General features: G+C 43.6%; 1 protein-coding gene across 1 annotated transcript in view; it reads left to right on the top strand.

Annotated features, from left to right (window-relative positions):
• Positions 1 to 20,212, top strand: part of LOC120064805 (receptor-type tyrosine-protein phosphatase gamma-like) — a 41,317-nt gene extending 21,105 nt beyond the window's left edge. Inside the window, exons 2-17 of the mRNA XM_039015403.1 lie at positions 7,650 to 7,741; positions 11,731 to 11,822; positions 13,238 to 13,334; positions 13,426 to 13,508; positions 13,686 to 13,820; positions 13,981 to 14,115; positions 14,426 to 14,598; positions 14,826 to 14,961; positions 15,150 to 15,296; positions 15,518 to 15,611; positions 15,907 to 15,983; positions 16,358 to 16,486; positions 16,611 to 16,757; positions 17,061 to 17,203; positions 17,286 to 17,421; positions 17,653 to 20,212. Of these exons, the coding sequence (XP_038871331.1) occupies positions 7,650 to 7,741; positions 11,731 to 11,822; positions 13,238 to 13,334; positions 13,426 to 13,508; positions 13,686 to 13,820; positions 13,981 to 14,115; positions 14,426 to 14,598; positions 14,826 to 14,961; positions 15,150 to 15,296; positions 15,518 to 15,611; positions 15,907 to 15,983; positions 16,358 to 16,486; positions 16,611 to 16,757; positions 17,061 to 17,203; positions 17,286 to 17,421; positions 17,653 to 17,799 (1,963 nt within the window). The 3' untranslated portion in view covers positions 17,800 to 20,212. The remainder of the gene's footprint in view (positions 1 to 7,649; positions 7,742 to 11,730; positions 11,823 to 13,237; positions 13,335 to 13,425; positions 13,509 to 13,685; positions 13,821 to 13,980; positions 14,116 to 14,425; positions 14,599 to 14,825; positions 14,962 to 15,149; positions 15,297 to 15,517; positions 15,612 to 15,906; positions 15,984 to 16,357; positions 16,487 to 16,610; positions 16,758 to 17,060; positions 17,204 to 17,285; positions 17,422 to 17,652) is intronic.
• The last annotated feature ends 6,912 nt before the right edge of the window (positions 20,213 to 27,124 follow it).

The following is a 27,124-nucleotide window of genomic DNA, read 5'->3' as shown; positions in this document are numbered from 1 at the left end:
TGGTGTGAGTGGGTTAACTCTCTTCTGTGGGTACTGGTGGTTATGTTGGGTTTACTCTCCTCTGTTGTACGGTGGTGATGTTGGGTTATTCCCCTCTGGTGTGGTACTGGTGGTGATGTTGGGTTTACTCTCTTCTCTCCCTCCGTGTGGTATCCTGGTAGGTGATGTTGGGTTTACTCTCCTCTGTGTGTTACTGGTGGTGATGTTGGGTTTACTCTCCTTCTGTGTGGTACTGGTGGTGATGTGGGTGTTATTCTCTCTGTGTGGTACTGGTGGTTATGTGTGGGTTTATTCTCTCTGTGTGTACTGGTGGTTATGTTGGGTTTATTCTCCTCTGTGTGGTACTGGTGGTTATGTTGGGTTTATTCTCCTCTGTGTGGTACTGGTGGTTATGTTGGGTTTATTCTCCTCTGTGTGGTACTGGTGGTGATGTTGGGTTTATTCTCCTCTGTGTGGTACTGGTGGTTATGTTGGGTTTATTCTCCTCTGTGTGGTACTGGTGGTTATGTTGGGTTTATTCTCCTCTGTGTGGTACTGGTGGTGATGTTGGGTTTATTCTCCTCTGTGTGGTACTGGTGGTTATGTTGGGTTTACTCTCCTCTGTATGGTACTGGTGGTTATGTTGGGTTTACTCTCCTCTGTGTGGTACTGGTGGTTATGTTGGGTTTACTCTCCTCTGTGTGGTACTGGTGGTGATGTTGGGTTTACTCGCCTCTGTGTGGTATTGGTGGTTATGTTGGGTTTACTCTCCTCTGTGTGGTACTGGTGGTGATGTTGGGTTTACTCTCTTCTGTGTGGTACTGGTGGTTATGTTGGGTTTACTCTCCTATGTGTGGTACTGGTGGTGATGTTGGGTTTATTCTCCTCTGTGTGGTACTGGTGGTGAGGTTGGGTTTACTCTCCTCTGTGTGGTACTGGTGGTTATGTTGGGTTTATTCTCCTCTGTGTGGTACTGGTGGTGATGTTGGGTTTATTCTCTTCTGTGTGGTACTGGTGGTGAGGTTGGGTTTACTCTCCTCTGTGTGGTACTGGTGGTGATGTTGGGTTTATTCTCCTCTGTGTGGTACTGGTGGTGAGGTTGGGTTTACTCTCCTCTGTGTGGTACTGGTGGTTATGTTGGGTTTATTCTCTTCTGTGTGGTACTGGTGGTTATGTTGGGTTTATTCTCCTCTGTGTGGTACTGGTGGTGATGTTGGGTTTACTCTCTTCTGTGTGGTACTGGTGGTGATGTTGGGTTTACTCTCCTCTGTGTGGTACTGGTGGTGATGTTGGGTTTATTGTCCTCTGTGTGGTACTGGTGGTGATGTTGGGTTTACTCTCTTCTCTCCTCTGTGTGGTACTGGTGGTGATGTTGGGTTTACTCTCCTCTGTGTGGTACTGGTGGTGATGTTGGGTTTATTCTCCTCTGTGTGGTACTGGTGGTGATGTTGGGTTTACTCTCTTCTCTCCTCTGTGTGGTACTGGTGGTTATGTTGGGTTTACTCTCCTCTGTGTGGTACTGGTGGTGATGTTGGGTTTACTCTCTTCTGTGTGGTACTGGTGGTTATGTTGGGTTTACTCTCCTCTGTGTGGTACTGGTGGTGATGTTGGGTTTATTCCCCTCTGTGTGGTACTGGTGGTGATGTTGGGTTTACTCTCTTCTCTCCTCCGTGTGGTACTGGTGGTGATGTTGGGTTTACTCTCCTCTGTGTGGTACTGGTGGTGATGTTGGGTTTACTCTCCTCTGTGTGGTACTGGTGGTGATGTTGGGTTTATTCTCCTCTGTGTGGTACTGGTGGTGATGTTGGGTTTATTCTCCTCTGTGTGGTACTGGTGGTTATGTTGGGTTTACTCTCCTCTGTATGGTACTGGTGGTTATGTTGGGTTTACTCTCCTCTGTGTGGTACTGGTGGTTATGTTGGGTTTATTCTCCTCTGTGTGGTACTGGTGGTGATGTTGGGTTTATTCTCCTCTGTGTGGTACTGGTGGTTATGTTTGGTTTATTCTCCTCTGTGTGGTACTGGTGGTTATGTTGGGTTTATTCTCCTCTGTGTGGTACTGGTGGTGATGTTGGGTTTATTCTCTTCTGTGTGGTACTGGTGGTTATGTTGGGTTTACTCTCCTATGTGTGGTACTGGTGGTGATGTTGGGTTTATTCTCCTCTGTGTGGTACTGGTGGTGAGGTTGGGTTTACTCTCCTCTGTGTGGTACTGGTGGTGATGTTGGGTTTATTCTCCTCTGTGTGGTACTGGTGGTGATGTTGGGTTTACTCTCCTCTGTGTGGTACTGGTGGTGATGTTGGGTTTATTCTCCTCTGTGTGGTACTGGTGGTTATGTTGGGTTTACTCTCCTCTGTGTTGTACTGGTGGTTATGTTGGGTTTATTCTCCTCTGTGTGGTACTGGTGGTGATGTTGGGTTTATTCTCCTCTGTGTGGTACTGGTGGTTATGTTGGGTTTACTCTCCTCTGTGTGGTACTGGTGGTGATGTTGGGTTTACTCTCTTCTGTGTGGTACTGGTGGTTATGTTGGGTTTACTCTCCTCTGTGTGGTACTGGTGGTGATGTTGGGTTTATTCTCCTCTGTGTGGTACTGGTGGTGATGTTGGGTTTACTCTCCTCTGTGTGGTACTGGTGGTTATGTTGGGTTTATTCTCCTCTGTGTGGTACTGGTGGTTATGTTGGGTTTATTCTCCTCTGTGTGGTACTGGTGGTGATGTTGGGTTTATTCTCCTCTGTGTGGTACTGGTGGTGATGTTGGGTTTACTCTCTTCTCTCCTCTGTGTGGTACTAGTGGTGATGTTGGGTTTACTCTCCTCTGTGTGGTACTGGTGGTTATGTTAGGTTTATTCTCCTCTGTGTGGTACTGGTGGTGATGTTGGGTTTATTCTCCTCTGTGTGGTACTGGTGGTGATGTTGGGTTTACTCTCCTCTGTGTGGTACTGGTGGTGATGTTGGGTTTATTCTCCTCTGTTTGGTACTGGTGGTGATGTTGGGTTTATTCTCCTCTGTGTGGTACTGGTGGTGATGTTGGGTTTATTCTCCTCTGTGTGGTACTGGTGGTTATGTTGGGTTTACTCTCTTCTGTGTGGTACTGGTGGTGACGTTGGGTTTACTCTCCTCTGTGTGGTACTGGTGGTGATGTTGGGTTTATTCTCCTCTGTGTGGTACTGGTGGTGATGTTGGGTTTACTCTCTTCTCTCCTCTGTGTGGTACTGGTGGTGATGTTGGGTTTACTCTCCTCTGTGTGGTACTGGTGGTGATGTTGGGTTTATTCTCCTCTGTGTGGTACTGGTGGTTATGTTGGGTTTATTCTCCTCTGTGTGGTACTGGTGGTTATGTTGGGTTTATTCTCCTCTGTGTGGTACTGGTGGTTATGTTGGGTTTACTCTCCTCTGTGTGGTACTGGTGGTTATGTTGGGTTTATTCTCCTCTGTGTTGTACTGGTGGTTATGTTGGGTTTATTCTCCTCTGTGTGGTACTGGTGGTGATGTTGGGTTTATTCTCCTCTGTGTGGTACTGGTGGTTATGTTGGGTTTATTCTCCTCTGTGTGGTACTGGTGGTTATGTTGGGTTTATTCTCCTCTGTGTGGTACTGGTGGTGATGTTGGGTTTATTCTCCTCTGTGTGGTACTGGTGGTTATGTTGGGTTTACTCTCCTCTGTATGGTACTGGTGGTTATGTTGGGTTTACTCTCCTCTGTGTGGTACTGGTGGTTATGTTGGGTTTACTCTCCTCTGTGTGGTACTGGTGGTGATGTTGGGTTTACTCGCCTCTGTGTGGTATTGGTGGTTATGTTGGGTTTACTCTCCTCTGTGTGGTACTGGTGGTGATGTTGGGTTTACTCTCTTCTGTGTGGTACTGGTGGTTATGTTGGGTTTACTCTCCTATGTGTGGTACTGGTGGTGATGTTGGGTTTATTCTCCTCTGTGTGGTACTGGTGGTGATGTTGGGTTTATTGTCCTCTGTGTGGTACTGGTGGTTATGTTGGGTTTATTCTCCTCTGTGTGGTACTGGTGGTGATGTTGGGTTTACTCTCCTCTGTGTGGTACTGGTGGTGATGTTGGGTTTATTCTCCTCTGTGTGGTACTGGTGGTTATGTTGGGTTTACTCTCCTCTGTGTGGTACTGGTGGTGATGTTGGGTTTACTCTCTTCTGTGTGGTACTGGTGGTTATGTTGGGTTTACTCTCCTCTGTGTGGTACTGGTGGTGATTTTGGGTTTATTCTCCTCTGTGTGGTACTGGTGGTGATGTTGGGTTTATTCTCCTCTGTGTGGTACTGGTGGTTATGTTGGGTTTATTCTCCTCTGTGTGGTACTGGTGGTTATGTTGGGTTTATTCTCCTCTGTGTGGTACTGGTGGTGATGTTGGGTTTATTGTCCTCTGTGTGGTACTGGTGGTTATGTTGGGTTTACTCTCTTCTCTCCTCTGTGTGGTACTGGTGGTGATGTTGGGTTTATTCTCCTCTGTGTGGTACTGGTGGTGATGTTGGGTTTACTCTCTTCTCTCCTCTGTGTGGTACTAGTGGTGATGTTGGGTTTACTCTCCTCTGTGTGGTACTGGTGGTTATGTTGGGTTTATTCTCCTCTGTGTGGTACTGGTGGTGATGTTGGGTTTACTCTCCTCTGTGTGGTACTGGTGGTGATGTTGGGTTTATTCTCCTCTGTGTGGTACTGGTGGTGATGTTGGGTTTACTCTCTTCTCTCCTCTGTGTGGTACTGGTGGTGATGTTGGGTTTACTCTCCTCTGTGTGGTACTGGTGGTGATGTTGGGTTTATTCTCCTCTGTGTGGTACTGGTGGTGATGTTGGGTTTACTCTCCTCTGTGTGGTACTGGTGGTGATGTTGGGTTTATTCTCCTCTGTGTGGTACTGGTGGTGATGTTGGGTTTATTCTCCTCTGTGTGGTACTGGTGGTGATGTTGGGTTTATTCTCCTCTGTGTGGTACTGGTGGTTATGTTGGGTTTACTCTCTTCTGTGTGGTACTGGTGGTGATGTTGGGTTTACTCTCCTCTGTGTGGTACTGGTGGTGATGTTGGGTTTATTCTCCTCTGTGTGGTACTGGTGGTGATGTTGGGTTTACTCTCTTCTCTCCTCTGTGTGGTACTAGTGGTGATGTTGGGTTTACTCTCCTCTGTGTGGTACTGGTGGTTATGTTGGGTTTATTCTCCTCTGTGTGGTACTGGTGGTGATGTTGGGTTTATTCTCCTCTGTGTGGTACTGGTGGTGATGTTGGGTTTACTCTCCTCTGTGTGGTACTGGTGGTGATGTTGGGTTTATTCTCCTCTGTGTGGTACTGGTGGTGATGTTGGGTTTATTCTCCTCTGTGTGGTACTGGTGGTGATGTTGGGTTTATTCTCCTCTGTGTGGTACTGGTGGTTATGTTGGGTTTACTCTCTTCTGTGTGGTACTGGTGGTGATGTTGGGTTTACTCTCCTCTGTGTGGTACTGGTGGTGATGTTGGGTTTATTCTCCTCTGTGTGGTACTGGTGGTGATGTTGGGTTTACTCTCTTCTCTCCTCTGTGTGGTACTGGTGGTGATGTTGGGTTTACTCTCCTCTGTGTGGTACTGGTGGTGATGTTGGGTTTATTCTCCTCTGTGTGGTACTGGTGGTGATGTTGGGTTTACTCTCTTCTCTCCTCTGTGTGGTACTGGTGGTGATGTTGGGTTTATTCTCCTCTGTGAGGTACTGGTGGTGATGTTGGGTTTACTCTCCTCTGTGTGGTACTGGTGGTGATGTTGGGTTTACTCTCTTCTCTCCTCTGTGTGGTACTGGTGGTGATGTTGGGTTTACTCTCTTCTGTGTGGTACTGGTGGTTATGTTGGGTTTACTCTCCTCTGTGTGGTACTGGTGGTGATGTTGGGTTTATTCTCCTCTGTGTGGTACTGGTGGTGATGTTGGGTTTATTCTCCTCTGTGTGGTACTGGTGGTGATGTTGGGTTTACTCTCTTCTGTGTGGTACTGGTGGTTATGTTGGGTTTACTCTCTTCTGTGTGGTACTGGTGGTGATGTTGGGTTTATTCTCCTCTGTGTGGTACTGGTGGTGATGTTGGGTTTACTCTCTTCTCTCCTCTGTGTGGTACTGGTGGTGATGTTGGGTTTACTCTCCTCTGTGTGGTACTGGTGGTGATGTTGGGTTTATTCTCCTCTGTGTGGTACTGGTGGTGATGTTGGGTTTATTCTCCTCTGTGTGGTACTGGTGGTTATGTTGGGTTTACTCTCCTCTGTGTGGTACTGGTGGTGATGTTGGGTTTACTCTCCTCTGTGTGGTACTGGTGGTGATGTTGGGTTTACTCTCCTCTGTGTGGTACTGGTGGTGATGTTGGGTTTACTCTCCTCTGTGTGGTACTGGTGGTGATGTTGGGTTTACTCTCCTCTGTGTGGTACTGGTGGTGATGTTGGGTTTACTCTCCTCTGTGTGGTACTGGTGGTGATGTTGGGTTTACTCTCTTCTCTCCTATGTGTGGTACCGGTGGTGATGTTGGGTTTATTCTCCTCTGTGTGGTACTGGTGGTGATGTTGGGTTTACTCTCTTCTCTCCTCTGTGTGGTACTGCTGGTGATGTTGGGTTTACTCTCTTCTCTCTTCTGTGTGGTACTGGTGGTGATGTTGGGTTTACTCTCCTCTGTGTGGTACTGGTGGTGATGTTGGGTTTATTCTCCTCTGTGTGGTACTGGTGGTGATGTTGGGTTTACTCTCTTCTCTCCTCTGTGTGGTACTGGTGGTGATGTTGGGTTTACTCTCCTCTGTGTGGTACTGGTGGTGATGTTGGGTTTACTCTCTTCTCTCCTCTGTGTGGTACTGGTGGTGATGTTGGGTTTATTCTCCTCTGTGTGGTACTGGTGGTGATGTTGGGTTTATTCTCCTCTGTGTGGTACTGGTGGTGATGTTGGGTTTATTCTCCGCTGTGTGGTACTGGTGGTGATGTTGGGTTTATTCTCCTCTGTGTGGTACTGTTGGTGATGTTGGGTTTATTCTCTTCTGTGTGGTACTGGTGGTGATGTTGGGTTTATTCTCCTCTGTGTGGTACTGGTGGTGATGTTGGGTTTATTCTCCTCTGTGTGGTACTGGTGGTGATGTTGGGTTTACTCTCTTCTCTCTTCTGTGTGGTACTGGTGGTGATGTTGGGTTTACTCTCTTCTCTCCTCTGTGTGGTACTGGTGGTGATGTTGGGTTTATTCTCCCCTGTGTGGTACTGGTGGTGATGTTGGGTTTACTCTCTTCTCTCCTCTGTGTGGTACTGGTGGTGATGTTGGGTTTATTCTCCTCTGTGTGGTACTGGTGGTGATGTTGGGTTTACTCTCCTCTGTGTGGTACTGGTGGTGATGTTGGGTTTATTCTCCTCTGTGTGGTACTGGTGGTGATGTTGGGTTTACTCTCTTCTCTCCTCTGTGTGGTACTGGTGGTGATGTTGGGTTTATTCTCCTCTGTGTGGTACTGGTGGTGATGTTGGGTTTACTCTCCTCTGTGTGGTACTGGTGGTGATGTTGGGTTTATTCTCCTCTGTGTGGTACTGGTGGTGATGTTGGGTTTACTCTCTTCTCTCCTCTGTGTGGTACTGGTGGTGATGTTGGGTTTACTCTCCTCTGTCTGGTACTGGTGGTTATGTTACCTCTCCTCTCTTCTGTGTGGTGATGTTGGGCTATCTCTCCTCTTCTGTGTTAATCTACAGGAGGTTTTTCCAGACAGCTCACTTCTATGTGGAGGACAGTAGTTCTCCCAGGGTGGTGGCCAATGAGAACATCCCTGTCATCCCCATCCCAGGTAAGACACACCTTCTTTAACACACCATAACACACATGAGAGCCCAATTCAATCCAACCTGATTTAGCAATATTTTTGTGTTTACAAACTATTGCCCACCCCTTCCTGGTAGGTTTTTATAGTAGCCACAACCATTCTGTGATCATTTTCTTGTCAATGTTTTTGTCCACACTCTTTAACTTCTCTGGGATATGTGGGACGGTAGCGTCCCACTTGGCCAAAAGCCAGAAAAAATGTAGCGCGCCAAATTCAAATATATTACTATAAAAATCAATCTTTCATGGAATCACACATGAAAGACACCAAATTAAAGCTACCCATGTTGTGAATCCAGCCAACATGTCTGATTTCCAAAAGGATTTATGGCGAAAGCACACCAAACGATTATGTTAGCTCAGTACATAGCCACAGAAAAACAGCCATTTTCCCAGCAAAAGATAGTAATCACAAAAAGCAGAAATAGAGATAAAATTAATCACTAACCTTTGATGATCTTCATCAGATGACACTCATAGGACATCATGTTACACAATACATTTATGTTTTCTTCGATAATGTGCATATTTATATCCACAAATCTCGGTTTACATTGGCGCCATGTTCAGAAATGCATCCAAAATATCCGGAGAAATTGCAGAGAGCCATGTCAAATAACAGAAATACTCATCATAAACTTTGATGAAAGATACATGTTTTATATATAATTAAAGATACACTTGTTCTTAATACAACCTCTGTGTCAGATTTTTTTTTTTTACTTTACGTAAAAAGCACACCATGCAATAATCTGAGACGGCGCTCAAACATAACAACATTTCCCCGCCATGTTGGAGTCAACAGAAATACGAAATTACATCATAAATATTCCCTTACCTTTGATCATCTTCATCAGAATGCACTCCCAGGAATCCTAGTTCCACAATAAATTGTTGTTTAGTTCGATAATGTCCATTACTTATGTCTAAGTAGCTACTTTTGCTAGCATGTTTAGTGCACATGTCGAAACACTCGCGCAAATGCAGGCGAACTCGGACGAAAACTTCAAAAAGTTATATAACAGGTTGAATAAACTGGTCAAACTAAGTAGAGAATCAATCTTCAGGATGTTGTTATCATATATATCCAATAACGTTCCAACCGGAGCATTCCTTCATGTCTGTAGAAGTTATGGAACGCAAGGCGATATCATGAGGAAAGCGCGTGACCAGGAACAATCTGCCAGACCACTGACTCATTCCCCTCCCATCCGCCCCCACAACACAGCATAAGCTTCATTCCACGTTCTACAGACTGTTGACATCTAGTGGAAGGCATAGGAAGTGCAAACAGATCCATATCTTACAGGAAATTGATTTGGCGATGAGTTGAACATTGACCAGTCTCAGAATTCTCACTTCCTGTTTTTTCTCATGTTTTTGCCTGCCATATGAGTTCTGTTATACTCACAGACATCATTCAAACAGTTTTAGAAACTTGAGAGTGTTTTATATCCAATAGTAATAATAATATGCATATATTAGCATCTGGGACAGAGTGGGAGGCAGTTCACTATGGGCACGCAATTCATCCAAAAGTGAAAATGCTGCCCCCTATCATAAAGAAGTTAAGTCAAGCCTTTTTCTTTGTTAGTCATTATCTGCTCTTGTTAAGGATAGGATACATTCTAGTGTGAGTTTAATACTTTTGAATGGGCCAATCTACTTCTATTTTACTCAGCGGCTTACACCCTGAGTGCATGTCAAAGTGCTTGTGACCTGCTCTATTAGGAGTGATGTGAGAGGGTTCTTCTCTGAGAGAGCCCAGTGTAGAGGCAGCTAGTCAATAACACAATGAGAAGACAGTGCTGTGTGTGGTGCATAGCGTTCCTTTGAAGAGAGGAAACACTCAGGGACTCAGAGGGACTATGGCACTACGGCCCAGTTCAAAGCAATGATGGTTAACTTAAAGAACCCAGCTGATGTCTGTATTGACTCTCCATCCATTCTGCTTGTGTCTATTTTCTCTCTCTCCCTCTCTCTCCCCCCACCTTTGCTCACTCTCTTTCCCCCCACCTTTGCTTGCTCTCTTTCCCCCCACCTTTGCTCGCTCTCTTTCCCCCCACCTTTGCTCGCTCTGTCCCCCTTCTTCGCGCGCTCGTTCCGTCCCCCTTCTTCGCGCGCTCGTTCTGTCCCCCTTGCTCGCTCGCTCTCTCCCTGTCCCCCTTCCTCGCTCGCTCTATCCCTGTCTCCCTTCCTCGCGCGCTCGCTCTGTCCCCCTTCCTCGCTCGCTCTGTCCCCCTTCCTCGCGCGCTCTATCCCTGTCCCCCTTCCTTGCGTGCTCGCTCTGTCCCCCTTCCTTGCTCGCTCTCTCCCTGTCCCCCTTCCTCGCTCGCTCTATCCCTCTCTCCCCTCCTCGCTCGCTCTGTCCCCCTTCCTCGCTCGCTCTATCCCTGTCCCCCTTCCTCGCACGCTCGCTCTGTCCCCCTTCCTCGCTCGCTCTCTCCCTGTCCCCTTTCCTCGCGCGCTCTCCCTGTCCCCCTTCCTCGTGCGCAAGCGCTCTGTCCCCTTCTCCCTCTCTTTTCTCCTGTATGTGGAGACGAACTGCTTCTTTCTGTACAGACAAGTTAATATACCATCTCAGAGAACAGAGTGTTAAGTGTTTATAGAACTGTGATTGTTTTACAGCATCTGAAATGCTAAATCCATCCCCCCACTGGACTGTAATGTGAGGGGTTTAATGAGCAGGAAGAAAATGGAGAGAGGGGGTGCATGGAGCCAAAACTCTGACACAGCTGGTCTAGTGTGTGTGCCTGCCTGCACGTGAATGTCTTTGTTCCACCTTTCATCACATCCCTTCTCTCCTGAATAAAGGGATGCAAAATGTAGCAAATCCAAATGTGCCCATAGTATTTTAATCAGCTCCATTGATTAGTGTATAAATGGAAGACGGTTGACAAATGGACACTCAAACAATCCCCCAATCACCTTTAACCATGTAACCATTGAAGTGAGTCAGGGAGTGCCTGTCTGTCAGTGGACCCAGCTGGGAGTGTGTATTGGCTGTAATATCACACACCAGCACCAGCAGACAAACCCAGCAGCTGTTTCCTCTGTCCACACACACACACACACACCCTTTGTCCTGATGGTTTTCTCTGTGTGATAGTAGCCTCCCCATCACCTCTCCTCCCTAATGGATAATTTGGGACTGATGTGGCTCATCTGACACAGATGCCAACCCCTCTAAACACCCATATTAGACAATTATGGCTCTTTGTTCGCCAGTGACTGGTCTAGCTGTGGTGTGATTCCCATCGCTCTGTGTGACATGGCTAATAAGTGTTCTTCTCAACATAAACGACAACAAGTCTAGATGTGTCCACACATTGATCCTTTTTATCTGTAAGAATCTCGGTGAAGCATTTCCGTGTGTGATGATGATGATGCGTGACGTGTTATTCATATCTGTACTACTGGGTTAGTTATTAGTCTCAGTGGGAGGCTGTGTGGGATGTGCTGATTTAGGATCAGTTTTGCCTTTTAGATCACATTGAATGAGATATAATGGACAGGGAGAACCTGATCCTAGAGCAGCACTCCTACTCTGAGACGTTTGGAATCTAAGGGATACAGGCTGAAGGGATATTAAAATACCTGGTCTTTCATTTGTCTGTCTGAAATATGGAAGATGTTACAAATGTAGGGAGGTTCTAGACAGGATATTAATATTGTTATTTACACCTTCACAAAGTAATCACACCCCTGGACTTTTTCCACATTTTGTTGTTATAGCTTGAATTTAAAATTGATCTAAATTTAGATTTTGTTTGTAACAGTGTGTCACACACTCGGACACACACTCACTCAATTCAATTCAAGGCGCTTTATTGGCATGGGAAACATATGTTAACATTGCCAAAGAAAGTCACTCTCTCTCTGCCATTGTGAAGAAGGCCTAAGTGTGATATGTCCACATTTGTGTCTTTCTAAGTGTGTTATGTCTTCCTACAGATGACATGGATGCCGTCCCTGTCAAGCAGTTCATCAAACACATCATGGAACTCTACTCCAACAACTTGCACGGGTTCGCTGAGGAGTTTGAGGTAGGAAGTAACACAATACGTTTTGATCTCTCAGCGTTTCTCCTATTGTTGAGGGGGAGTGTGTGTCTGTGAGTCTATGATATTCTCATATTCTGGTTTATGTTGTCTGTGTGTGTAGTTGTGTACATTACTGCCTGTCTGTGAGTGTGTAGGTATGTACATTACTGCCTATGTCTGTGTAAACCATATGAAATGTGTACAGGGCATGTGCAGTATGTATACTGAAAAAATATATAAATACAACGATTTGACTGAGTAACAGTTCATATCAGGAAATCAGTCAATTAAAATAAATCCATTAGGCCCGAATCTATGGATTTCACATGACTGGGCAGGAGCGCAGCATAGGCCCACCCACTGGGGAGCCAGGCCCTGCCAATAAGAATGAGTTCTTCCCCACAAAAGGGCTTTATTACAGACAGAAATACTCCTCAGTTTCATCAGTAGTCCGGGTGGCTGGTCTCAAACGATCCCGCAGGTGAAGGAGCCGGATATGGAGCTCCTGGGCTGGCATGGTTACACGTGGTCTGCGGTTGTGAGGACGATTGGACGTACTGCCAAATTCTCTAAAACGACATTGGAGGCAGTTTATGATAGAGAAATTAACATTAAATTCTCTAGCAACAGCTCTGGTGGACATTCCTGCAGTCAGCATGCCAATTGCATGCTCCCTCAACTTGAAACATCTGTGGCATTGTGTTGTGTGACAAAACTGCACATTTTGGAGTGTCCTTTTATTTTCCTCAGCACAAGGTGCACCTGTGTAATGATCATGCCGTTTAATAATCTTCTTGATATGCCACACCTCTCAGGTGGTTGGATTATCTTGGAAAAAGAGAATTCCTCACTAACAGGAATGTAAACAAATTTGTGCACAGAATCTGAGAGAAATAAGCTTTTCGTGCGTATGGAACATTTCTGGGATCTTTTATTTCACCTCATGAAACATGGAACCAACACTTTACGTGTTGCTTTTTATATTTTTGTTCAGTATATTTATACTGAAAGAAGTGTGTGTTGTGGAGCAGATGGCTGAGTGTGAGGCAGGTTAATTAACAGTCTAGTTTCTGGTTGGCTGGACAGGAGCACACTGTCTTTGTGACCAGGTGGAGGCACAAAGCTAACACTTCTCCAGAGGGAACACACTGCACACACTGCACACAGACACACAGACGCACACAGGTGGGTGCAGGTGAACCTACATTATTCATACTATGTCAATCAAATATAGTACAGACATACAGCCGCAACACTAGGCTAGTTGTCCCAGATGTATGGATACACACACTATACAAACCCGTATGATAATGATCATGTTGCTAATGTAATTCAAACATATCAATATTAACTGATCAGACCATTTGCTGTTTGAAAAATAAATAGTTTTCTTCCCCTCTTGACCTCTCTCTCCCTAGGAGGTTCAGCGCTGTACGGTGGACCTTAAGATCACTGCAGAACATTCCAATCATCCTGACAACAAGCACAAAAACAGATACATCAACATCGTGGCCTGTAAGTCAACACTGACAGCCTGTTATATTCATGTGTGACGTTAAAAAGGCAATGCAGAATGAGACTAATATTTCTTTCATCTATCTTCCAGACGATCACAGTAGGGTGAAGTTACGACCACTGGCTGGCAAGGATGCTAAACACAGTGACTACATGAACGCTAACTATGTAGATGTAGGTCAACCAACTGCTTTAGATGTATTTAGTAGCTATTCTAAGTGTTTTTATGTATGCTGTGTTCTCTTTCTCTGTCATTATATATGCTCTGGTACTCACCTTTTTTATGTGTACTGTACTTGCGCTCTGTGTGAGTGTACTGCTGTCACTTAGCCCCTCGTCTCCTCTCAACAGGGTTACAACCATCCCAAGGCCTACATCGCCGCCCAGGGCCCTCTCAAGTCCACATTCGAGGACTTCTGGAGGATGGTGTGGGAACAGAACACTGGTATCATCGTCATGATCACCAACCTGGTAGAGAAAGGAAGGGTAGGTGGTCTCTCTCTGACTGTTGGTGTTACTGTTGTCTTTCACAATGGATGATATACAGCTGGCTTTTAAAGAGCATATTGTTGTTTGACAGGGAAGATACGATTAATACTGTTTTCTTTTTCAGAGAAGATTAGATTAATACTGTTGTCTTTCACAGAGAAAATGTGACCAATACTGGCCCACAGAGAGCACTGAGGAGTATGGCAACATTGTGGTGACTCTGAAGAGTACTAAAGTTCACGCCTGTTACACACTGAGACAATTCCTCATACGGAACACCAAAGTCAAAAAGGTATGTCCCAATGCTACAATACCCGTACAGTACGTCTACAGTACTACTGGGATGACTGTGCATAGTGCTTGTGTTGGGGACACCTCCGCTTAGGGCTGCTTTGCCCAGACACACATTAAGCCTAGTCCTGGCTAAAATCACTAAGAATCATGTTCAATAGAAATCCTCCATTGACATTGTTTTTGGACTAGGCCTAAGGAAATTGGCCCTTTAGCCAGCAGGTCTTTCCTTGTGTGCCTTATATTTTTGTATCTGCCAAGTGGACATACTCCATCCAGTTCAGTCTTCAATGTCATCCATATTGTTTCAGGGTCAGAAGGGCAACCCGAAGGGGCGTCAGAACGAGCGGATGGTGATCCAGTATCACTACACCCAGTGGCCTGACATGGGCGTTCCGGAATACACCCTACCTGTCCTCACCTTTATAGGGCGCTCCTCTGCAGCACGCGCACCTGGCATGGGCCCTGTCCTAGTGCACTGCAGGTACAATAGCTCTCTAGAAAAATTATATTCTCTAAACATGGATTCCGCCCATGTTTACTGCAGAAAGGGCGACGCTCTATCCTAGTGCACAAAATCATCTTCCTCATCATAAGAGGTAATCAGAAACACCACTAGTTTCATTGAAGTCTTGTCTACGATCAGTAATACAGCTCCTTCTATGGGTCTCCTGTGGTAGTTAGTAGGTAACATGTGTTTTGGTTGTATAGTGCTGGAGTCGGGAGGACGGGTACGTACATCGTCATCGACAGCATGCTGCAGCAGATCAAAGACAAAAGCACAGTCAACGTCTGGGGCTTTCTCAAACACATCCGCACACAACGCAACTACCTGGTCCAGACAGAGGTGTGTGTTTGTGTGTGTGACAAATAACACCTCCGATACACCTACAAAGTTCATACAGCTACAGTAACTGCCGAAGAGAATGTCATCTCCTACACAATGTTACACTAGCTAGAGAGATCTTCTCCATAAGCTCAGTGGTTCTCTCCAGTCTAATTCTTCCTCCCTCTGCCCTTCCCCCTGGACTATAGGAGCAGTATGTGTTCATCCATGATGCCCTTATGGAGGCCATCCTGGGCAGTGAGACAGAGGTACCCGCCTGGCAGCTCCATGGTTACGTCAACAGCATCCTCACCCCCGGCCTGGGGGGCCGCACACGCCTCGACAAGCAGTTCAGGGTATGATGAACCCCAGCCTCCTTTGGTGTAGCATAGTGTAGTTCGTACTGTATGTCTTACAAACTATAAGGAATAGTGCCTTTTAGAGACTCCATAGTTGAAGGACTACAGTGTACTGAACACTGTAATACATGTCACATACACACATAATAAACATTAAACCCGTTCGTGGTGAGATTTTTCTATCTCACAGCACGGTCTTGCTACCTCCATCTCTCCAGCTGCTGACCCAGAGTAACGGCAGCTTCGTGGAGTGTTTCAGCGCCCAGAAAGACTGCAACAAGGAGAAGAACCGCAACTCCTCAGTAGTTCCATGTGAGGACAGTATTTCTATAGATACATACTATCCTAGGCTACATTATCAATTACTCTGTCAATTCTCCATCATCTACTACACTGAGTGAGATAATGAGGTGTCATGCTTTGCCAGTTCGCCCCGAGACATTATAGAAAGAGTTAGAGTTTATTTACCCGGCCATGTTATTATGCCATAGGGAAAGTGCTGTAGTTGCCACAGCAACAATTATGTTCATTATTATCTAGTACTGTATCATGGCACCCTAACGCCATGGGTGTGTTTGAATAAATGTATTTTTTTCTCCCGCTCTAGCGGAACGAGCTCGCGTAGGACTGGCCCCTCTCCTTGGAATGAAAGACACAGACTATATCAATGCCTCCTACATAATGGTATGATACTGCTATACCCCGCACACCACACACACTCTGTCTAATGATATCTTCTGTTCCCTTGATGATTATAATTACTCTGCATTTCAAACTGTTATTGTGTGAAGCCTCTTACTGAATAATAGTCAATTATTTATTATAAGGAATAATTAATACTCAGAAATTGAGACAAGGGCCTGTACACAGTACTCATCACGATCCGACCGTAACCTTTTAAAACTAATTTAGATCAAATGTAAAACCTAACAGACACAATAAATTCCTTCTGATGTTTAGACAACGTAAAAGTAATTGGGTTATGTTATAGAAGATTTTGTGAGTTGTTGACTATGTATGAGTGCTTACATATTGATCTTCAACCTTGGGCCACGCAGGGTTACTACAGGAGTAATGAGTTCATCATTACCCAGCATCCTTTACCCCACACCACCACAGACTTCTGGAGAATGATCTGGGACCACAATGCCCAAATCATTGTCATGCTTGCAGACAACCATGGTTTGGTGAGTAGAGTAGCTGGCCAGAAGGTTATAACATTTAGTCAAGTAGCGCTCTACTGTTCTCGCCTGGTTACACACACATACATTACACACATCTAACCTGTATGTCTGCCGTATGTGTATTTAGGCTGAGGATGAGTTTGTGTACTGGCCGAGCAGAGAGGAGGCAATGAACTGCCTAGCTTTCACCGTCACCCTGATCAGCAAGGACAGACTGTGTCTCTCCAACGAAGAACAGATCATCATCCACGACTTCATCTTGGAGGCCACGCAGGTACAGTAACCCTTCACCTTTGACCTTTCACAAGTAAACTCTCACCTGTGTGAGTGTATAAAACCCTTTCAGACCCTGTCATACCTGTACGCAGATGGCAGGGCCATGTGTGTCCCAGAGTGATCCTTCAAGCTAGATAGGAAAGTAGTATTTGAATACATTTAGAAGTTTATTATTCCCATTAATACAAACTAAGTGTCATCAGATGGGGTTTAGCTAAACTACAGTGCTGGCCTGAGGTAGCGGTACTGTATTGTCAGTGTCCTAGTTGTCTGTCTAGTTTAATATCTCTCCCTCTAACAGGATGACTATGTCCTGGAGGTGAGACATTTCCAGTGCCCTAAATGGCCCAACCCCGATGCCCCTCTCAGCGGCACCTTTGAGCTCATCAACGTCATCAAAGAGGAGGCTATGACCCGAGACGGACCCACCATTATACACGATGAGTAAGTGTGTGTGTCGGCATGCATGCATTGGTATATCAGGAGTATGTATGTGTGTTAACATGTCCCTCCATGTCCCTGGTAGGTTTGGGGCAGTGTCTGCAGGAACTCTGTGTGCCCTCACCACCTTGTCTCAGCAGTTGGAGAGTGAAGGGGCTGTGGATGTCTATCAGGTGGCTAAGATGATCAACCTCATGAGGCCGGGAGTCTTCACAGACATAGTGAGTTCACCCATGACCCAGTCAGGAGGATTGGTGCTGTCAGGCTTCAATAATCGCCAATAAGCAATAACTTAAGCAAAATCTCCAGTCAGTCATAGGAACAAATATCACTTGGTGGTTGTCATTGCTCATTCTGACATGTCAACAATCTTAGAATAGACCTAGAAGTATCATTTAAAGTTGAAACATTTGTTTCTCGGTCTTCATCTCTCCCTGTGCGTCTGTCTCCAGGAGCAGTACCAGTACCTGTACAAGGCCATGCTGAGCCTGGTGAGCAGCAGAGACAGTGGGATGAGCCCCATCTACATGGACACTAATGGAGTGGTGGTCATCATGGACGAATCAGATCCTGCTGAGAGCATGGAGTCGCTGGTCTGACTGGTCTCTGATATGACTGGTCTGACTGGTTACTGGTCTGACTAACCACACCATCATCCGAAGGCACTTAATTTGTACAACTCTGAGGAACAAAGAGAACTTTGGCGGACTTTCCTTGAGGCCTTTTTAGCCAGAAATATTGGTTAAATGAATAACCTGATTACCTTTTTTACACTGATATAAACTTTTTTGATATTTATTTTTTTCTTCATAATTGTTTGTCTTAATTGTTATCCTGCTGAGAGTTGTTAACTGTTACATTGTTTCACGTGAGGAAAAGGAAAGCGTCTCTGACCAGTTTACACTACACTGTCGATGTTACTGCCTAAAACCCTGTTCGATAATACAGTACCATTAACTACACCCTGGCTCCACTGTACTCTACACTCATTGGATCTCTGGATTGTGGCTAAGAACAGACTTTAGCTTCAATGAATGAAGAATGAGGACCAAGGCTAACCCTGAAGGTCAACATGATCCAGTCCAATAGATTTCTCAATACAGACTATCCCAGTTCAGTGTATGACAGTACAGCTCACTTAACAAGCATTGCAACACTATCATCTGGTCAACTCTGCGGTAAGACTTTATTGGCGTAGTCCATCTGTAGATGCTCTACAGACTTATCAGTAAGATTTAAACTGTCTACTAGCCCTAACCCTTATCCTAATTCTAAATTTAACCCTTACCCTAAACCTTATTCTATACCTAACTCTAACCGTAACCTTAGCAAGCAGTTGCTTATCAACAGATCGTTGTTGATGGTATGCCCATCTGTAGTCCATCTGTAGATGCTCTATCAGGACTATCCAAATAAAGTGTACCCAACGCTTCTTATTCAGTAAAACCCACTTTATCCCAGGAACATTTATAATCTGTAGATTATACATATTATTCCTATATTACCCAAATATCTCCATTCTATTTGTAAATTGTACCCATTACTTTTTTTAAAAGTGGTATTACAACAACTACTGTGAACATTCATTGCTTTATATTAAGATTTCTATTGTTTTGTAATCCATATGACTATATACTTGATCATATTAAGCAGCTGGTTTTGTATACTCTGTCATTTCCCCTCTCGCCTTGTGTGGATTGGTGCTTGGACACACTGAGACCCATATTGTCAATTTTGTTTTAATAAATGATACTAGTTAGTTTCTAAACACAGGTCTACATGTGACTCGTCTGGCATCAACTGTTCCATTACAACGGAGTATACTTCATATTAAACATAGCTTTCATTTTACCATATGAATGGAGTTCTTGGTCTTAACATAATCCGGAGGGTGAAGTGTTTTACTGTCATTATAACCAAAAACATGGTTGAAAATTGCAACAAAGTTGTTTGCCCAAAATGTAAACAAGTGTCACATGAAGCTTTTATCCTAAAAAGCAGTCCAATGTGTCAGTCCATACTGCACCATGTTGTTTTAACTGGGCTAAAAGAGGTTGTTTTTCTCCAGCTCCTACACCAAACCACAATATCTACCCATCTATACTGTATCCTGTAGCTGTACCCTGTACTGATACATACATGCTGTCTTTTCCTATTTGTTCCTATTTTTTGCTCTTCTCTCTCAACGAGTATCTTGTTAAATGAAGTCACAACTCTCCAACATTTGAAGAAAAGTCCTGACTTACTATGGCTGCATTTACACAGGCCGCCTAAGTCTTTTGACCAATCCCAGATTTTTTTTTACATCAGATCTTGTTCAGATCTGATTGGTCTAAAGACCAATTAGTGAAAAAAATATCAGAATAGGGCTGCCTGTGTAAACACAGCCTACATGCTCATTTGTCACGAAATGGTTATTGGCAGCAAAAAAATGTTTTTGCCTGTAACTATTATTGTTATTATTATTATTATTAACTTTATGCTTAATACATATTTCATTTGTAGCATTAGTGTAATTTGCTATTTCAAGGTCATGTACATATTTACTTCAAGGACCAATCTTCTTGGAAGTTATAATCTATGCTGTGTGATCATCATAGACCTTTATATTTTCATATTAAGCTTTTTTCTTTAACATTATCCTACTCTCACTCATTGCATTTGTGGAGAGTATGTAGGAATTAAGGGCTCGTTTCAATCCGTGTCGCAGAAGTTCAGCGTTACAACTTGATAGAAATTTAAAGGCAATGTTCCTGCGTTAGCGGAGACTGCATTCACGTAAACACTGCATGTCGGAAATTACCTTTACATTTCTATAACGCAATCTGTAACGCTTCAGCGAATAGAGCCCCAAGTCTCCAAATAAACAAGTAGACCGACATCACATTCCAGCACAAATCCATTACTGCATCTAAAATAGCACCCTATTCTCTATATAGCGCCATACCTTTGGGCTCCTGAGTGGCGCAGCGTTCTAAGGCACTGCGTTTTAAGGCACTGCATCTCAGTGCTAGAGGCGTCCCTACAGACCCTGGTTCGCTTCCAGGCTGTATCACAACCGGCCGTGATTGGGAGTCCCATAGGGGTTTTGTTCTTAGCTGACTTGCCTAGTTAAATAAATTAAAATACTTTTCATGAAAAAGAGTGCACTATATAGGGAATAAGGTACCATGATTCTTTTTTGTTCTGTCTGGGTAAAGAATGTTATTACTCCCCATTTGAATATCAGACTTTTGTTATAGACTACACCAGACCAATTTGTGCTATGGATGGAAAACATCCAGGGAGTCACTGAATAAAGTTTGCTGCCTCAGTCCATCTAAGCAAGTTCAGCATTCATTCTATTTTGTAAACTTGAAGATAAAGAAATGTTTTTTCCATTTATTATATTCTGTCATTGTATGATTGTACCATGGTGTTGCATTACTATGGTACTGTTATATGATATCATGTTATTGAAGTTTAATAGTGCTATTTAATACGTAAATTGTATTGCTATACATTAAATAAAGTATTGGTTTTGATGTACTTCAACCTGGTGTTGTGTATTTGTCAGATTGACCAAAGTATAAAGCAAGGTTTGAATTGGGTTGTACTCTTATCAAATACAATTTTAATTGTCACATGCTTTGTAAATACAGTTGAAGTCAGAAGTTTACATACACCTTAGCCAACTACATGTCAACTCAGTTTTTCACAATTCCTGACATTTAATCCTAGTAAAAAAGTCCCTGTTTTAGGTCAGTTAGAATCACCATTTTATTTTAATGTGAAATGTCAGAATAATAGTAGAGAGAATGATTTATTTCAGCTTTTATTTCTTTCATCACATTCCCAGTGGGTCAGAAGTTTACATACACTCAATTAGTATTTGGTAGCATTTCCTTTAAATTGTTTAACTTGGGACAAACGTTTCGGGTAGCCTTCTACAAGCTTCCCAAAATAAGTTGGGTGAATTTTGGCCCATTCCTCTTGACAGAGCTGGTGTAACTGAGTCAGGTTTGTATGCCTCCTTGCTCGCACACGCTTTTTCAGTTCTGCCCACAAATTTTCTATAGGATTGAGGTCAGGGCTTTGTGATGGCCACTCCAATACCTTGACCTTGTTGTCCTTAAGCCATTTTGCCACAACTTTGGAAGTATGCTTGAGTCATTGTCCATTTGGAAGACACATTTGCGACCAAGCTTTAACTTCCTGACTGATGTTATGAGACGTTGCTTCAATATATCCACATAATTTTCCTGCCTCATGATGCCATCTATTTTGTGAAGTGCACCAGTCCCTCCTGCAGCAAAGCACCCCCACAACATGATGCTGCCACCCCCGTGCTTCACGGTTGGGATGGTGTTCTTCGGCTTGCAAGCCTCCCCCTTGCAAGTTAAACAATTTAAAGGCAATGCTACCAATACTAATTGAGTGTATGTAAACTTCTGACCCACTGGGAATGTGATGAAAGAAATCAAATCTGAAATAAATCATTCTCTCTACTATTATTCTGACATTTCACATTCTTAAATAAAGTGGTGATCCTAACTGACCTAAGACAGGGAATTGTTACTTGGATTAAATGTCAGGAATTGTGAAAAACTTTAAATGTATTTGAGTTTAAATGTATTTGGCTAAGGTGCATGTAAACTTCCGACTTCAACTGTATTTGCATGATTTAGCTTACTCCTTATTTATTCCTTATTCATATTTACTTAATTAATGTTTGGCTCATGCATGTGACCAACCAATACCTCACGAGGTTTCTTCTCTCCAAGCTGAGACCTTGAAACAGAGATATCCCTTTCCGTTCTCAAAACAATGTTATGGACTTACTGACAACTTGCTTCTACTGATAGTGAGGATTCCTCACAGGCATAATCAATCAGTCAATTGGTTATAAGAAAAGCACAAACAGAAAATGTTCATTCACAGTGCCTTTCCAAATAATTTCCAATCAATTGAATTTACCACAGATGGACTCCAATCAAGTTGTAGATGATCAATGGAAATAGGATGCACCTGAACTCAATTTTGTAAATAAGGTATTTCTGTTTTAAAAAATGTATATATTTGCAAAAAATTCTAAAAACCTATTAATCCATTTTAGAATAAGGCTGTAACCTAACAAAATGTGGAAAAAGCCAAGGGGTCTAAATACTTTCCGAATGTGCTGTATATATAGTGTGGCGTACAGCAGGTCAGGCACCAGGCGGAGACTCGTCGAGGCCTGTTGACAGACGGAGTATACATCACGAGGCGATGGCTCCATCTGCTGGACGTGCCAGGTCTCGACGGGCTCTCCGCCCAGGACTAATTGGGGCTGATTAGGGAGTTGGGGAGTAATCAAGGGCTGATTGCTCACCAGCTGTACAAGCCCCATAAAGCTGCCAGAAGGGCAGCACACAGGAGAGGACTGGAGGAAGTAAGGTGACTTCCGTGTAGTTGGAGGAGGTGCCCGAGCTAAGACAAGGGAGTTTGAGTTTGTGTGCCTGACAGGATACAGTATCCCGGAAAGGGTCTCATGGGGGAGACCTATCCTTTTCTTTTTAAATGTATTATTTAACTTCTTGACGCTAGGGGTCAGATTTTTTTTTATTTTAAAAATAACGTTCCCAAGGTAAACGGACTATTTCTCAGGTCCAGATCGTAGAATATGCATATAATTTACAGATTATGATAGAAAACACTCCAAAGGTTCCAAAACTGTCAAAATATTGTCTGTGAGTATAACAAAACTGACTTTGCAGGCGAAAACCTGAGGAAATCTAACCCGGAAGTGATTATTATTAATTTTTTTTATCTGTGTTGCATTGCCTTGTCTTTCTTCCATTAAAGGGGCATCAACCAGATTCCTTTTCCAATGGCTTCCTCAGGCTGTGACCAGGCTTTAGACATAGTTTCAGGCTTTTATTTTGAAAAATGAGCGAGATTTTAAAAAACTAGTCAGGTGTCCTTTGATTAGTTCCTGCGTGCGAGAGGGGTAGCTCTCCATTTTCTTTCTCTCTTTTATTGAATAGGTTACGGTCCGGTTGAAATATTATCGATTATGTATGTTAAAAACAACCTGAGGATTGATTATAAAAAACATTTGACATGTTTCTACGAACATTACGGATACTTTTTGAAATTTTCGTCAAACGGAACGAGGCTGTGGTTTTCTGAACATAATGCGCAACCCACATGGCGTTTTTTTGTTATAAAAGTTATATTTATCGAACAAAAAGAACATTTATTGTGTAACTGGGAGTCTCGTGAGTGCAAACATCCGAAGATTATCAAAGGTAAGCGATTAATTTTATTGCTTTTCTGACTTTCGTGACCATGCTAATTTGGGGCTAGCTGTTCTAGCATTGATTGATACACTCACAAAAGCTTGGATTGCTTTCGCTGCAAAGCATATTTTCAAAATCTGACACGATAGGTGGATTAACAACAAGCTAAGCTGTGTATTGGTATATTTCACTTGTGATTGCATGATTATAAATATTTTTAGTAATATTTTTGAATTTGGCGCCCTGCAATTCAGCGGTTGTTTAGGAAAATGATCCCGCTAAAGGGATCTGTGCGCAGAGAGGTTAATAAACTCCCTTGAAACCGAGCTAATCATACTCTGTCCGTGTCTGATCTGTGTAAACGTCTTGACCCAACCCCCTGGTCTGCCACAATAGGTAGTATCAGGAATAAAGGTTAGACCCAGATGCAGACACGTTGAATAAATAATGGTTTAATAGTCCAAGGGGCAGGCAAGAGACCAGTCAATGCAGACAGGGGTCAATAATCCAGAGAAGGTGCAAGGGTACAGGTCGGCAGGCTGGCTCAGGGCAGGCAGAGTGGTCAGGCAGGTGGGTACAGAGACGGGACAGGCGAGTGCCAAAATCAGGAGGGCGAGAAAAAGAGGCTAGGAAAAACCAGGAGCTGACAGGACAAACGCTGGTAAGCTTGACAAACAAGACAAACTGGCAACAGACAAACAGAGAACACAGGTATAAATACACAGGGGATAATGGGGAAGATGGGCGACACCTGGAGGGGGGTGGAGACAAGCACAAACACAGGTGAAACATATCAGGGCGTGACAGGTGGGGTAAAGTGACTAGGCAACAGGAAAGATAATCGGCAGTTGTTCAAAACAACTGGGAACTCGGAAATCTCAGACTTACGACTTCAGTGCCTTCAAAATAACTGGAAACTGAAAAAAACGTGCTCCTACTGGGAAAAATCTATTTGAAAGGTCATCTAACTGGGAATTACAACTCGGGAACTCTGGCCTCTTTCTAGAGCCCTGACTTTCCGACCTGAAGATCACTGACGTCATGATTTGACCTCGTATTTTTCCCAGTTCCCAGTTGTTTTGAACGTGGCAAGTAACAGCAGCGTATGTGATGAGTGTGTGGGTGTGTGTGTTTGTGGCGAATGTGTGCCTGTGTGTACGTGTTATGTGTGAGTGAGTTGTAATGTCAGTGTATGTATGTGTGAATATGTGGGTAGAGTCCAGTGTGTACAGTGGTGTGTATTTATGGATGCCAAGGGAAGCCAGACATCCACCAAAAATGTTACAAGAAGAAAACATTAAAAATTATTTATTTATTCTCTCTGTGTTTAATACATTTCCTTCAATGGGCAAGAGGATACTGAATGTATCTCACCGTAGAAAGCATCCGACCGAACAAAACTCTGTCTGACTCAGTATGTGTAGGGTATCTATCGGATGCTGTCAGGTCAGAAAGAGTATGACATTGTTGCCGCCCATAGCATTGAATGCAAGGGAAGCCAGTGAGCATTTGGCCTCCCTTGATAATTAAAAATAATAATAATAGCCAATCAGTGTTGAGCTCAGCTGTGAATGGTCCTGGCGCACCAAAAAAAGTGTCAAGGGAAGCCAGTTTGGATTTGACTTCAAGCCAATCACATCACAAGCCAGCCAAATGGCATTATTGACAAAATTTCGTTTTTATTGTTGCATCTCGTTGTGTTGTTGTCCTCCGGTGTCTAGCTAGCTAGCTAAAATCAGCCCTTTCCTAAATTAGACATGGGATGGAGATAGGGATTTGGACCTGTGGTTTTACTTAATTCTCCGTACTAGTCAATGATTATAACGGTGATTCTGATCCAACCATAAAAGTCATATATTGTGCCCCTGGCCCGAGAGGATGGAATTTCAACATGTAGCTAGATGTAGTATACTAATGTTAACTAGCTTGCCTGGTGCATCGTTACTCATGAAAGGAAGTTAGGCTAGCAAGCAAGTATTTTAGCTAGGTAGCCTAGTACATTAAAAACTAAAGGCATGTACTGTATGACAGAATCATAGACTGTTTAGACAACATGAAAGAGGATGGCATTGGTGTGAGTAAACATGTTTGTACACACGCACACACACGCACGCACACACACACACACACACACAGAGAAATCAGTCCCATGCACAGCCACATCATATTTAGCTTACGTAGATAGGAGTAAATCGTTTTTTTGTATATTTTAGTTTTTAGACTAAGCATAGGTGATTAGATTTTGCTGGAATAGTGGAGGCAGCTCCTATTTTCTTTTCAACTTACGATAACTCGCAATGGTTCTTAATAAATAGTTGTTTAGTGGTCCAAAAATGTGGAAACATTACCTTGCTTGACCATGCTGTAGGTCATGTAACTGTTTGTTACATGCAATATGCTTTGTGGACTTCACCGGACAGATGTTGCTCTTGTCACGTTCTGACCTTAGTTCCTTTGTTTTGTCTTTTGTTTTAGTATGGTCAGGGCAGGGCGTGAGTTGGGTGGGTTGTCTATGTTAGTTTTTCTATGATTTTCTATTTCTGTGTTTGGCCTGATATGGTTCTCAATCAGAGGCAGCTGTCAATCTTTGTCCCTGATTGGGAACCATACTTAGGTAGCCTGTTTTCTGTTGGGTTTTGTGGGTGGTTATTTTCAGTCTTTGTGTGTCTGCACCAGACAGAACTGTTTCGGTTTTCACTTTGTTGTTTTGTATTTGAAGTGTTCAGTTTTTGGATTTATTAAATAAGATGAACACTAACCACGCTGCGCTTTGGTCCTCTCCTTCCACCGACGACAACCGTTACAGCTCTCCAGTTTTGTAATGAAACAAATGTGTGGTTGAATTTATTCTGCCACTGTGTCTTCTTATTGTCTCTGCCTTAGGCCTATATATTTTGGCGTCAAGGCATATTCATTCATTATTGAGCAAATAACGCAATAATCACAACACATAGGGTGTAATATGGCTTTTTTTCTGGATTGGCTTCCCTGGTGATTTTACCCACGCACCGCTACTGACTGTGTGCATTGAGTCAAAAAGAGTTAGTGCAAAAAGGGTAAATGCAGATAGTCCAGCTAGCTATTTGGTTAACTATTTAACAGTCATAGCTTGGGGATAGAAGCTGTTCAGAAGCCTTTTGGTCCTAGACTTAGCGCTCCGGAACCGTTTGCCATACCATAGCAGAAAGAACAGTCTATGACAGTCTATGACACCACTTGGTTTAGAGGTCCTGAATGGCAGGGAGTTCGGCCCCAGTGATGTACTGCACCGTACACTCTACCCTTTGTAGCGCCTGGCGGTTGGATGTAGAGCAGTTGCCATGTCACGTTCCTGACCTTATTTCCCTTGTTTTGTATTTATTTAGTATGGTCAGGGCGTGAGTTGGGGTGGGCAGTCTATGTTATTTGTTTCTATGTTTAGGTTTGTTCTTTTGGCCTAATATGGTTCTCAATCAGAGGCAGGTGTTTGTCATTGTCTCTGATTGGGAACCATATTAAGGTAGGCTGTTTTCACTGTTTGTTTGTGGGTGATTGTTGCCGTGTCTGTGTTTGTTCGCCACACGGTACTGTTTTCGTTCGTTTGTTCACGTCGTTTATTGTTTTGTATTTTGTCAAGTGTTTTTCGTCTTCGTTGCTATAATTAAAATATGTATTCAAACCACGC

The sequence above is a fragment of the Salvelinus namaycush genome, chromosome 20, assembly GCF_016432855.1.
Source record: "Salvelinus namaycush isolate Seneca chromosome 20, SaNama_1.0, whole genome shotgun sequence".
Taxonomy (NCBI): Eukaryota; Metazoa; Chordata; class Actinopteri; order Salmoniformes; family Salmonidae; genus Salvelinus; species Salvelinus namaycush.
This window is presented reverse-complemented; position numbering and strand designations above follow the sequence as displayed.